The 13322-nt window shown below is 51.7% G+C and overlaps 1 protein-coding gene across 3 annotated transcripts in view; it reads left to right on the forward strand.

Annotated features, from left to right (window-relative positions):
• The window catches only part of MGLL (monoglyceride lipase), a 105658-nt gene that overhangs the window by 84843 nt on the left and 7493 nt on the right, over positions 1-13322 (forward strand). For all 3 annotated transcript variants that reach the window (XM_032842847.1, XM_032842846.1, XM_032842848.1), the window contains one exon: positions 3700-3789. In XM_032842847.1, the coding sequence (XP_032698738.1) occupies positions 3700-3789 (90 nt within the window). The remainder of the gene's footprint in view (positions 1-3699; positions 3790-13322) is intronic.

A 13322-nucleotide genomic window follows, 5' to 3' on the forward strand; every position in this document is an offset into this window, starting at 1 on the left:
CCTACTCTTTCCTTACTACGTGGCCCTTCCTCACCTCATAGCCCCTTCTCAGCCCTTCTGGCTCTCTGCATCACTACAATCAACCTACTGCCCCTGCTAGATTCATTCGGCCCTGCCTCACCCTTTCCTCCCCCACCAGCCTCTAGGCTGATGGGTTAAACAACCCCTAGAAGAACAGCAGGGAAAGGGGTTATCTTTCGCACCTGTTCCAAGCATCCTGCCCCTGTAACCGTCTTGGATATTTTTGTGGGGAAGAGGCTGAGCACCTAATTTTTTTTTTTTGTTTTTTAAGCCACATTATTGTCATCAAAAGATTTGCCTCTACCTCCAGGAAGGCAGGCCCAGCCACCTGCCACCTCCCCTCCTGAGCCCTGTGCACCCTTGCCCTGTCTCCTCCTACTTATTCTTTGGGGAAAAGGCCTTTGGCAGCTGCGGGAGGGAGCTGTCGCCCCAGCACTTGGCTCACTGTACTTGGAAGAGGGAGGCATAGCAGCCGACTGGTCTGGCTGTAACTGGTTAGTTTCCTCCACAGAGACCAAACCCTGCCATTGTTCATTTTGGGATTTTTGTTTATTTGTTTAAGATTTCATTTATTTGAGAGAGAGAGAGAGAGTGCACGAGTGTGGTGAGAGGGAAGAGAGGGCGGAGCAGAGGGAGAGGGAGAAGCAGGCTCCTCGCTGAGCAGGGAGCCGGATGCGGAGCTCAATCCCAGGACGCCTGGATTACGACCTGAGCCAAAGGCAGACGCTTCACCGACTGAGCCCCCCAGGCACCCCTGGCTTTGTTCATTTTGTACAAAGCAAACAATTCTCCAGAAATGGCCCTCTTCTTTTATTTTTCTTCCAAAACTCTTTCCCTAAAAGTTTCCTTTAGCTGTAGAAAGTTCTTCTGTTAAGAGAAAGAAAAGTGTTCTCTAGGAGAAAGGACTGTCATCCTGTCCTGCAGGCAGAGTCCTTCCTGGCCCTCTTGTCCCCTCCCTCCACCCTATGAATCCAGAGCAAGGATGGTTTGAGCCACTGTGCTGCCTTTTCTGATCCTTGTCAAACCTAAACTCTCAGCATCTTCTCCTGGAAGTGGGGGTCTTGCTATTTTGGGGCATAAATATTTTGGTTTAAGAAGCACCAGTGGTAAGAGCATAGATTCGAAGATGAAGGTAAGTCTGTCTCCTCACCCCTGGCTGGCCCCTGTGTGCCTGGGTCCATGCAGAATCAGGTGACGGTCACAAAACGTAAATTGTTGGTGAACAAGAAATCTGGTGGTGGTCTTAGGAGTGCTGGCATGGAGGCTGTGTGAACTCCCTCCTTCACTTTGCTGGAGGGTATCTTGGCTGTGGAGCTGGTATGCCCCCAGGCCTTTCCTTGGCTGTCTGCCATCTAATCCGGAAACGGTAGGAAACTGAAGGGCGGGAAGACAGTAGTGTCCTTGAGCACGCTGGGCCAGACCAGACAGGCACACAGGCCAAACATGTCTGGTGATTCCAAAGCATGGCAGGGCTGCACACCGTCAACTGTCAGCCCTCAGGCCCACTCAGGGAGCCATGGCGAGGGTCACCGAGGATGGCAAGATGTCCAGATGACAATTGCTCAAGCTTTGGGTTACGCATTAAGTCCTTCCCCAACAGTGTCACCCTTGGGCCAGTCCTACTGGAGGAAAGAAGTCCCACGGAATCCTCCACCCTCCTGAAGCAGTCGGACCCCAGTGGGGACCAGAGGGCACAGCACCTTGCCTCCCTGCCTTGTTGTTCCACACACTCATCTGCTGTATTTGCTCTTCATTTAAACTTTTCCTTTAACCTTTGAAAGCATACATCTCAACTCCTGAATTTAGGTTCCCAGAGGAGCCTCCAATTTCTGGAGTTCATAGACGTTTGGAAACACCCAAACCCTTTCCTTTGGGAGAGCTCTCCAGACTCCGAGCCATCCCGGTCATGTGCTTGTCTGCGGGGCTGCTCCATGACCCTGCCTTAACACTTGAGCCCTGCCCCACAGGTCCTGTCCATCTCATAAGGCTGCACACTGTATGGCCAAGTCCAGGCCCTTCCCCAGTGCTCCCAGTTGGATTCCCTTCTATTTCTCCATAAGACTCTCACACGTCAGCTCAGGGTGCTGCGTGGCACCTGGTGCGTTGACAGCAGTGAGTTGACATGCTTGGGGATCGCTGGCTTGGACCCCAGGCGTGGGGGGTCGGGAGTGAGGCTGGACTTCAAGGCAGGGAGCTCCCATCTTTTCCTGAAGCATGCAGACTTGACCGTGTGGACCTCAGAGTGGCTGGGTGCACCTATGTTCCTTCAAGAGCAAAGCCCTTTTTTCTTCTCTGCCTGATTCCTAGCCGTGTGAGAGGACATCCAGCTTGTACAGCCCGAGGACACAGGATGTTTTATAGCTCTGAGTGTCAAGAAGGTAGCGGGGTCCAGCAAGTGACTCCACAGAGAGCCCCAATGGCAGCTGTGTGTGGTCACCCACAGGAATTCAGGCCCCCACTTAATGCTCATATGGAAAGAGAATAACCAAGACCAGTGGTGTGAGGGGAAAGCACAGTGTCGCCCAGACCGTTGTCCCCATCCTAGCTGGCCGCGTGATGCACGGCTGAGCCTATTTCCTCGTGCGATGAAGATGAACCCTCACGGCATCTGTGTCAAGATTAAAAGTCTGGGCATCTACGGCTGTATGCGACACAGCAAAGATTGTCCTTCAGTAGATGTGAGTGCCCTCACCCCCGCTGAGGGTACCAAGGGGACATCACCTCTCGTCTCCATGATGTGTGCCTTCCACAAAGACTGAGAACTCACTGCTTGCCACCTTCCCTGCGATTCTAATTTCAGCAAGTCACAGCTCACTTGTGAAATAGCATCTCTCCCCCCTGAGTGTCTGTGCCCAGTGCAGAAACGAGAACAGCCCCCCTCTGCGGGGAGAAGTGTGAGATCCAGGCTCACACTCTTCCTGGGTAAACACCAGATCCTGCAGGAGAGACGGGTGGGGAGGCGCGGCTCGTCTCTGCATCGGGCTCAAGTTCAAGGAGCACGGATTAAGCACCTACTGTGTGCCAGGTGCTTTATCACACAGTGGTCCTCTGGGGGAATGCCAAGGTCCCCACTGACAGCTAAGGGAATGGGGGCTCCGTGATGCCCTGATCACGCATCCAAGTGCGCAAGACAGCGCAGCCGGGGATCAAATCAGGTCTCTTTCCTTCTGCCACGCGTCTCCTGATCAAGCTGGTGACGATTTCTGTCTCCCTCTGAGACAAACCAAGGCAATCCACAGATTCTTCCCTATCAGAGCCGGCTTCTCTGGGATCTTCTGAGCTATCCCGCTTCACAGGTGATCTGGGTGGTGACTCGTGCCTAAGACCTCAGCTAGGCAGCTCCCGCAAAGAATTCCAAACCGCAACCGATGAGTGACTGTGGGGAGGGCGGCCACACATGATCCGGAACAGGCAAAAAATAGATATGGCATTCCTGCCGTCAGCTGTGGCGGCCCACCTCCCGCCCGGCTCCCCCCACGGCCCAGATCTGAGCCAGACTAACTGGAGGTTGTCTGAATCAGAGCAGGCAGAGTCCCGGGGTGTTCAGCCTGGGGAAGAGGACCTGGCTGATGTTCAGCTCGGGTGTCACTTTCCTTAATTTATTGTAAACTGTCCTGTGGGCAGAGCTGGGCATGGATGCCACCGAACTCACACCCCTTGTTTTCCCCTCCCTGCTAGGTCTTCGCTGCGAAAGTTCTCAACCTTGTCCTGCCAAACCTGTCCCTGGGCCCAATTGACTCCAGAGTGCTCTCTCGGAATAAGACGGAGGTGAGTCTTTCTGAAAACCTGGGGGCACCTGGGCACTGCTGAGGGACTGAAGGCAGCAGCCCTGTGGGAAAGCTGAGTGGTGGTTCCGTCCCTTTCGCTGAGGCCCTGCGTGAAGTGATGGGACATGAAGATGCGCGAGGTGCCGTGTGGCTTCAGAATTAGGCGGGAATGGACAGGAGCAAATCAGAGGAACTTGTGTGAACCAGCGAGGTCTCTTGTGGTCGCAAGTGACAGAAACCCAACTCAAAGTGATTCAAGCAAAAAGAGGTATTTATTGATAGATGGAATTAAAGGCTTCAGGCATGGCTGGATCCAGGGACTCAAAAGTCTTATTCACCAACCATCTCTCCCCAGCGCTCCAATCCCCTGGCTTGGCTTTACTCCCAGGCAAACTTTACCAGAGTGGAAGCAAAGATGGCCACCAGCAGCTTTACCTAAGCAACCCCAGCAGAAAGACAGTTTGTTGAAAAGCCAACAAATATCTCAGGGCTGATTTTTATTGGCATACTGTTCAGGCCTGACTTACTGTCCAGGAAAAGGCATGGTGTTCACCCCACCCAACCTCATGGGTTCAGTGTATAGAGGGGCAGTCCCTGGAGGACTCATTGGGATGATGGTAACAGATTGAACTCAAGCCAGGCCAAAAGTCCTATGTCCATGGCTTGGGAGGTGGGAGCTAGTGCTGGAGCTGGAGGGAGTTCAGAGGAAGAGGGTTCCCGGCAATAGTAACTGTGCTGATAAAGACCTGGCATGAAGGGAGGATGGCCCATTTGCAGACCAGTCAATAGCTCAGTTTGGCCACAGCAGAGAGGGCAGCAGGTGACCGGCAAGGGGTGAGCTGAGGTCAGATCACAAGGCACCTCGTGAGCCCCTTCTCCTAAGAGCCACTGCCCTGCCAGAAATCCATCACAGCCCCCCAAGCAGAGCTGTTACCTTCTTACCTTCTCTAAGAGCAAAACCAGCCGAAAGGAGCTCAGAAAAGGCCAGGTGGCTTTGAGAGAAAGAGGCTGGGAAGTTGTGCCATCCGGTTAATGTCACCACCTCCAGGACCAGGCACCAAGGTCAGCAGGGACAAGAGGTCAAGGTCAACTCATGTACCTGAGATACTGGGTCTGAGGATAGTCCCAAACCCCAGAGATTTGGGTTGGTCTATTAAGAGACTGCTCAGTGAGCCGGTGCACTTCCCATCTAGCTGAAGTCCTGCACCTTGTACTCTGCCTTTGACTGGGTGCCGGGCAGGTGCTGGGAGCTCACTCGCCGCACGGCAGCCCCAGGCTGCAGGTGAGAAGACAGAGACTCCGAAGATCTGCCACAGGGACCTAGCCTGACCTAGGTCTCAGACCTAGCCTGAGAGGGTAGGTGGGTGTGCTCTTCCACCTGGTCTATCTGTGGGGGCAGGGACCCTGGTGGGCTTATGGCCAGTGGACAGGAGGCAACCCTGGGCATCTGGAAGACACCAGAATTATCTTCAGCATTAAGCAAATCATTTTGCTACTCTTCTGCCTCAGTTTCCCCTCTTGCCTTAGGAATTGGAAACCATGGAATCATTGGCTTCCCAAGACCCCTGGAAAATGGAGTGGGGTACTCTGGTATTCCAGTGGCCTTCCTGGGTTTCCTCAGGACCTGGGCTCTCAGATTGTAGCTTTATTATAGAATGTGACCTCCTGGCCCTCTGAGTCACTTAGAACATGGACAACTAAATGGGGATCGGCCTTAATGGGAAGAAGTGTTGACCAGAGGTCTGACTCCCAGACAGCTGAGGGCCACCTGTTTGTAAATGACACCAGCAAGAGACCCTAGGGGATGGCGGGATCTGTAGGCAACCACCCCCCACCTCTGGGATGTCCCATCTGCCAGAGTCATCCACCTTCAGTTGAAATTTTCAATTCATTTTAAAAACCCACAGTGCCTCCCAAAGCCACACCTTGGGGCCAAATTTGACCAACCGGGATCAAAGAATATTTGAGAAAAGAAAAAAAATTTCATTTCCAAACGCCAATCTATATAGCGAAAAGGCACCACTTTAGGACCCAGAAACACAAAAGCCAAACTTGTGCTATTCGATCTAATACTGATGTGTGTGAACGAGGTTGACATTAACCCCATTTCACAGATGAGGAGACTGAGGCTTAGGGGTTAAGTAGGAGTTTACGTTGCCCGAGAGGCACAACTCATCAGGACCAGAGCTGAACCCATCTGATTGAGAAGCCCACGCCTGGCGGCCTCCTCCCAGCCACTATAGACAATCCCTAAGCTCTTTCCTGTCTTACAATAGCTGGCCTGTGGGCAGGATACACTCTGTGACAGAGGCCCGAGGGGGCAGGGTCTCCTCCACCTGCTGGCATCCTGAATAATGGCTTGAATGTGCAATCTCTAGTAAAACCAATTATCTTTGCCTCAGCTGTGCTGGCACAACAATAAGGAAGAGAGAGAGAGAGAGAGAGAGAGAGCCCACTCCCTTTAACATCTTTGGGATGAAACGTCCAGGTGCAAATTCAAGTTGTTTATCTTTCCACCCCAAGGTACTTGGGCAAAAAGGCGGGGGGAATAAAAGATAATGAAGTTCCAAACCCTCTTTGTTTAAAAGGAGCAAATTTCAGAGCTTTTATCTCATTTTTGAGATCATGGAAAATTCCACTGAAGGCCTTACAGAAACCGGGAGTCGTGTGAGCACAGAGAAAAGCAGGCTTTTCCTTCCCTGCTCCGTCCAGCCCGCACCCCGCAGCTGCGCACCCTCATTTCTCAGGTTTCTGAGTGGTCAGGCTGAAGGGGTGATTCTTTAGAAATGCTAATCCATTTCCCTGCTGGGAAACTCAGAGGAAGGGAGGTAGCCAGTCAGCCTGAAGGCTGGACTCCAGTTGAAATAAACAAGGAGCAAGAGTTTCCATTCCTCCGCGGAGAGAATCGGCCCCTCGCTCATCGTCGCTCTGAGACTTCCTTTGAACATTCTGCTGAGCCTTAAAAATAGCAACGCCCAGGGGGAAAATATGTTCAGAAAAGGCACCTCCCCGGATCTAACATCAGGGTGTCTTAAGGCACATCTTTAGCTAAGATATTTCTCATGGAACCCTGCAGTTATAAAAGCCCCAAAAAGAAAAGAGACATTCGCCTAACAAGCTCACGAAAGCAGGACCCAGTGGAAGGGGCCGCAGGCTCTTGGAAGATCTGGAAGTCGGTCTGTGGGGAAGCAGGAGGCTCTGAGTGTCAAAAGCCCAACATGCGTCTGGGCTTTGCTGTGGCAAGTGTTCTCACAAGCCACCCAGGCCTGTCAGCATGACACCCTTTACTCACAGGACCACGGCACGACCACTAGCCAGCCCACGGAGACACGTTCTCCCAGCAGGTGCGAAGCCTCCGGGAATACAGCCCAAAATGCCTTATAATTGTCCTGACACCAGCCAGTGCGCAACTGTCATAGCCTTCTTTCGAGTCACACACCGGAGCCCTTGCATCCCGCCACAGCTCCCGGAAGTCAGTCTTGTTACCAGTCTCTGGATCTGTGCAGCGTGGGCCCAGAGAGGGCAAGTCACTTCCCCAAGGACACACAGCTACTAAGTAAGGATTTGAGTCCAGATCTCTCTACTCTGAGCCAAGTGCCCTTGGCACAAAAATCCTGAGAACAAAGAAGTTGCCACTCGGGCATTTTTTTGTGTGTTTGTCTACACATTTAGCATCCTTGGCCAGAACATTGGAGTGCTGACGTAGTCACCATACCACACTCAGTCGTGGGGGTTTCACAATGGGATGAATCCCTCCCACTCTGAAAAGCCTCGAATGTTCTAAATAGTTCTCCGGCCAAGGATGTTGGGGCAAGAGGTGAAGCGAGGAGGTTGCTGACGATCTCCTCACACCCTCAAACCACAGATAACCCCCCAATTCTACACGTGCTGTCTCTGAGCTCCATCCTGCCTGTGGAGCAGGTGGAGACTAGGAGGAAGGCTGGGCTGTGATTCTGATCATCCCCTCTGCGAGGGGCATCCACTGTGTGTACATGGAGGCGATTTGTCTTCAGGACCACGTCTGTTTTCTATAAATGCGCTGGCTGCCCTCCAAGCGCATCCTGGCTGCCGGCGCTCCTGCCAGTGGGGCCATATGGTGGGTTCCAGGCACCCGGATTGCTGTTAGCGGTGGCCAGCTCTCTTCCTTTTGTTCCCCCTGGGGTGGGGGTTGCCGCCCCAGACCCCTGCCCGGCATTTCAGAGGTGCCCCCTCGCTGAGGGTGAGGCTCCCTTGCCCCTCTTGCCCGCGTGACTCCCACCCCCTCTGTGGGGAGGCCCTATCTGCCCAGGGCCCTCGGATGGCTCCCGCCTGGGTTTGGAAAGCTTGGCCATCACCAAGGCTTTTGACTAATTGTCCCCACAGCTAAAGATAGGCCCAGCCTCCCACTCTGTCCCCAGGACACAGCCTCCCACAGAAAACCCCTCTGAGAACTGGTTATTAACTTTCCAGTATGCCCGGTTTGGTTAGCTGATTTTATTTTGTGACTCTCCATCATTCCTAGCTCACGTGCCCCACAGAGGACTTGTCTGTTTGAAGCAGCTAATAATTTACTAACACCTTAAAAAAAAAACCAAAACAAAAAAAAAAACCAGGCTGTAGAATGTCTCTTGGAATGTCTGTGTCCATATGGGAGTGCCCAGTAGGGAGCACAGGGCTGGGTCTAGCTTGGTCCTGGGCCCTTGCACATGAGGGGTCCGCGCACCTGACCCACCCCACCCCCTCGCATGCTTGCTGCCCACCTTCTCTGCCTCTCCTTCTGCTCTCCTTCTGCCACCAACTCTGAGAGAGGCAGGTTCTTCTGGGCAGCAGCTCAAACGGCAACGGACAAGCCAGTGAGTTGGCAGGGAGACCGTCAGGGGTCGTCCCAGCTGCCAGCCAGACCAGAGACCACGGGGTGCTCTCCCCGCCCTGCGGCTTCTCTCCCAAGTACCTTCACGTGATCCAAGAAGAAAGAAGTCGTGTGCTTGGCTGGGTTCACATAGGAATAACCCTGGGCCTCACTCTTTCAGAACACACTCCATTACCTCAAAGCCACAAGGGAGCTAAGATCTGGACCCCCCTTCACGCGAGGATGCAGCCAACTTGCCAAGCCTTGGCATGAAATGACCCAGGCAGACACTAGCCCTGAACAGTGGACGCTGCCCACAGGGGTCTCCCTGCCCCAGGCCTACCTGAGGGATGTTTGGCTTCCACTGGCAAAGGGAAACCAAATAAAGAACGTAAAAACTGGGAGTGTGGGGAAATGACCTTTCTCCTCCAACTTTAATCATGGAAAATTGCAGATCTACAGAAAAGTCCCCGTGGTAGTACAAAGCTCTCCCATAGACTCTTCCCTGAGATCCACCAACTGGAAATATTCTGCTGTGCTTGTTGAATCCATGCTTATGGATATCCATACATCAGTATGGATATCTATTTTATCTCTTTAAAAATTTATGGTGGTACTATATATAGAACATAAAATTTACCATCTTAACCATTTTTAAATGTATAGATCAGGGGCATAAATTACATTCCCAGTGTTATTCAGCCTTAACCACCACCATCTCTAGAACTTTCTCATCTTCCCAAACAGACACTCTGTCCTGAGTAAATAGTAATTCTCTGTTCCCCGTCCTCTCCAGGCCCTGGCATCCACCATCCTACTTTCTGTCACTATGAACTGGACTATTCTAGGAACCTTGTATGACTGTGATCATATAGTAGGTGTCCTCTTGTGACTGGCTCATTTTGCTTGGCACCATTTCTTCAAAATACTCATTCATGTTGTAGCAGGTGTCACAACCATCTTTATAGGGTGGGATAATATTCCATTGTACACACAGACCACGCCTCATTAATCCATTTGTCCATCAATGGACACCTAGGTGGCTTCCACCTTTTGGTTACTGTCAATGATGCTGCTGTGAACATGGGTGTGCAAATATCTCTTCGAGACCCTGCTTTTGATACTTTTGGGTTTATGCATTTCTCTAATGGTTAATGATGTTGAGTATCTTTTCATGTGTTTATCAACTATTTCTGTATCTTCCCTGGAGAAGTGTCTGTTCAAGCCCTCTTTCCTTTTTTTAATTAGGCTTTTTGTGTTTTGTTGTTGTTGAGTTATAGGAGCTCTTTATATATTCTAGATCCTAACGCTGTATATTATTTGCAAGTATTGTCTCCCATTCTGTGGCTTGCCTTTCTACTATGTTGGTAGTGTTCTTGGATGCACAGAAGGTCTTCATTTTCATGTAGTCCCGTTTACCTACCTTTATCTTATGTTGCCTATGCTTCTGATGTCATATTCAAGAAATCATTGCCCAGTCCAGTGTCATGAAGTGGATACGCTGTTTTGGCTGAACCTTTTGGAAGTTACGTTGCAGACACCAGGATCCTAAACTCCTGAATACTTCAGCGTGTGTTGCCCAAAAGGAAGGAACCAGAAGGAGGATATTTACACGTAACCCCATGCCATTATCACATGCTGGAAAAGTGATAGGAATTCCCTACCCCATCCTCTAGCTACACCATATTCTGATTTCCTTAGTTGCCTCCAACTTTTGATTTTAAGACTCATGATCACATATCTTGCTATTTTGTGACCAGCCGTTAGGGAGTTGGTCTTGTGAGATCTCTGTAATGCTTTCTTATTCCCCTTACCGTTTAGTGGGTCCGCGGGCCTCTGAAAAGGTGGCTGTGGCCAGTGTGACTGGGTGGTGAATATGGTGGCTGCTTTTCCCCTTCTTTTGGTGACCACTCAGGAGCTGTGTCTGGGTTTCGGGGGTCACAGTTCAGGGAGCCCCACTCCAAAGGAGCAAGCAGGGCTGTTTGTCTATGTCACTCATGCTGGGTTTGTGCAAACCACCTGCAACCACAGGCCCAGGGTCATGACCTGCCAGCCCGGCTCATGGCTCCAAAAGGCAGAGACCAGAATGTCCAAGAGTTCAAGCTTTAATAGAAAAAGTAATTCTTGGGAAAGAATGTTCGATAATTCATATGTTTCTGATTAAGTGGTAATTCATCCACAAAAGCTGATCCCAATTAATCCTTTTTATAACCACAATGGAACGGAAGTGTCCTTATTTCTGGTGGTTCTTGGTTAGCTCAAGAACTTCAATTACCAAAGTTGGGCACCCACTCCAGTAGTCATAGCCTTGGGCGTCCTGGTGAACAGGGCTTGCCTTCAGTCAACCGAGTTGGGGAGGCTTTGTGCCAAGTTAGGCAAGACCCCCATCTCCCCTCTGCCATCCTGCAGGCGGCACATCAGGTCAGCAAACTCCCGTGGAACCCCTGCTTCGGGCCAGGCCCTGAGCCGGAGGCTGGGAATACCGATGAGCCACCCTGTCTTCTGGGGTTATGGTCCCAAGAACAGAAAGGGACACCAGTGGTTCTGGTAGAGGACAAAGAGGCAGGCAGCAAGCTCCATGGGGAGAGCACCAGCTTTCCAGCAGCAAGACCTAAGTCCAGACCCAGGTCCCTGACCCTGTCTCTTTCTTTGTGCCCCAGCATGACCTTGGAAACCCACTCAGTGTCACTGATCCTCAGGCCCCTTGGGGGTGCAGTCTGGTGCAGTGTCCATGCCACAGGGATGGGAGCTGTCATTACCACATGTGTCATTAAAGTTACAGGAGACTTGGGAACAGAAGTGCCAGTTTCCCCGATGGTGTCTGGGCCTGAGTCAATGGCAGAAAACACTTGAACTGGCCCCCAAGAGGGAACAGGGCTCCCCAGCAGACAGGATGAAGGACATGGGAAGGGGAATTCTGGGAACTGGAAATGTCAGGGGCAGCCCCAGTAGTAGGCACAGAAGATGGGCACAGGAAGGAAGGAAAGGAGCAGCCCTTCTGCCAGCTATGGGCCAGTGAGCCGGCGGTGGAGGATCCCAGGTGCCACCCAGGGTCCAGAGTGCTGCTTCTTGGGGCAGTGGAGGAAGGTCGGCTCACTCATTCGTTCATCCTCCCAGTGTCTGCCCCCCCAGGGCCCATGCTTGTGTGCAAGGCGCCCAAACACCTGACCATGGTTGGGGGCACATGCGGGGCTGGTGGGGGGCCATGAGCCTGAGAGCCTGGGGAGGAAGACCTCCCTGGAGAGGTGAATTCTGCCCGGAGACCTGAAAGCAGAGTAAACATCGGTGAGATAAAGAGCATCAGGCTGGAAAAACATCAGAGATGGGAGATGCACATAGGACAGGATTTTCCCCGCTACAAATCGCTTCTCCCACCATTCCAGACAAACGTGGAACACAAATGGATTGCCTCTGCAAAGACCTGCCAGTCCATTTTAGGCTCCCCAGGGTTTCCTAAAGATCACTTGGATAGAGTTGCCGTGCCCTCTCTCTCAGGCAAGCCAGAGAAGGTGCTCTGATTTGTCCTGTGAAGAGAACAGATGGATTAACAGAGACCTAAACAATGGAGGAAGGACGTGGGGATCACCGGATGGCTGGGCTCTAAAGCACAGGCAGAAGCATAAGGCTTCCAGAGGAACAGGGAGGGATTCAAGGGAAGGAGGATCAAAAAAGCCCCGCTGTAGACACATCTGTAGGTACCCGAGGGGAAATCGCAGGAGATTGGGACTGTGGGCTACACTGGGAGATGGTGTCACGTGGGTCTGAGCCCCAAGGGTACCCCACCATCCCCTTCGGCAGCCTGTGAAGGAAGGCAACCTCTGTGGCCCACCAGGTCACTTCATTATCTCTCAGGCCTGGAGGTTTCTTGTCCTCACCAAGGACCCACCCCTTCCTTCTCCTTCCTCCACAGCTCCTGATCATCTGTGTGCACAAGACCCACTTGTACTTTCTCTTCTCTGGACAGGGAGCTTAGCCTGGTGAGCAGTTAAGAAGGCTTATAGGGAGCCTAGTGGCCTCTGTTCTTATCCTGGCTCTGCCCCTTACTTGCTGTGTGACCTTGGGTGAGTCACCTGGCCCCTCTGGGCTTCGGGCTCCTCACGTACAGAACAGCGGTAATAACACTAGTCCCTGCATAGGGTTCCTGAGAAGTTTCTATGAGCAAATACAAGAAAAGCACTTAATATAACATCTGGGGCAGAGTTAAGGGCTCAGTATGTGAGTTATTTTTAATATAATTCTAATCAAAAATGAATTCAGCTTTTCATCACAGAACTGATTTTCTAAAAATAGGTCAAGAGAGTTGACGGTAGGGGTGGGGCCTAAAATTTGCTCAACCAAAAGTTTAAGAAAACTCCCAGCTGTGGATTGCAGCTATATTTACTGTGCTTTGGGGCAAAGTTTTCTTCTCACAGGGACACTATGTGCAGAACTCAGAAGTCCCAGTGGCCACATCCCTCCCTGTCTGTCAAGTTCAACCTTGCTAACAGCCCTCAGAGCCTCAGAAAACATCGAGGGGCTAGAGGGTCACTAAACACACACAGGGCCAGGAAAATACTCTCAGCTTATCAGACTTAGAACCCAAGGAGAATCTTTGAGGTCCCCTCTACGGGGAAACTGAGGCCCAGGAAGAAGAAGGGCCTCATCCGAGACCTCGTGGGTTGGGGTCTCTGAAGCAGACCCTGTTCTACTTCCAGCAAAGAGCGGTT

Source organism: Lontra canadensis, unplaced genomic scaffold (genome assembly GCF_010015895.1).
Source record: "Lontra canadensis isolate GAN:19392208 unplaced genomic scaffold, GSC_riverotter_1.0 scaffold133, whole genome shotgun sequence".
Lineage (NCBI taxonomy): Eukaryota > Metazoa > Chordata > Mammalia > Carnivora > Mustelidae > Lontra > Lontra canadensis.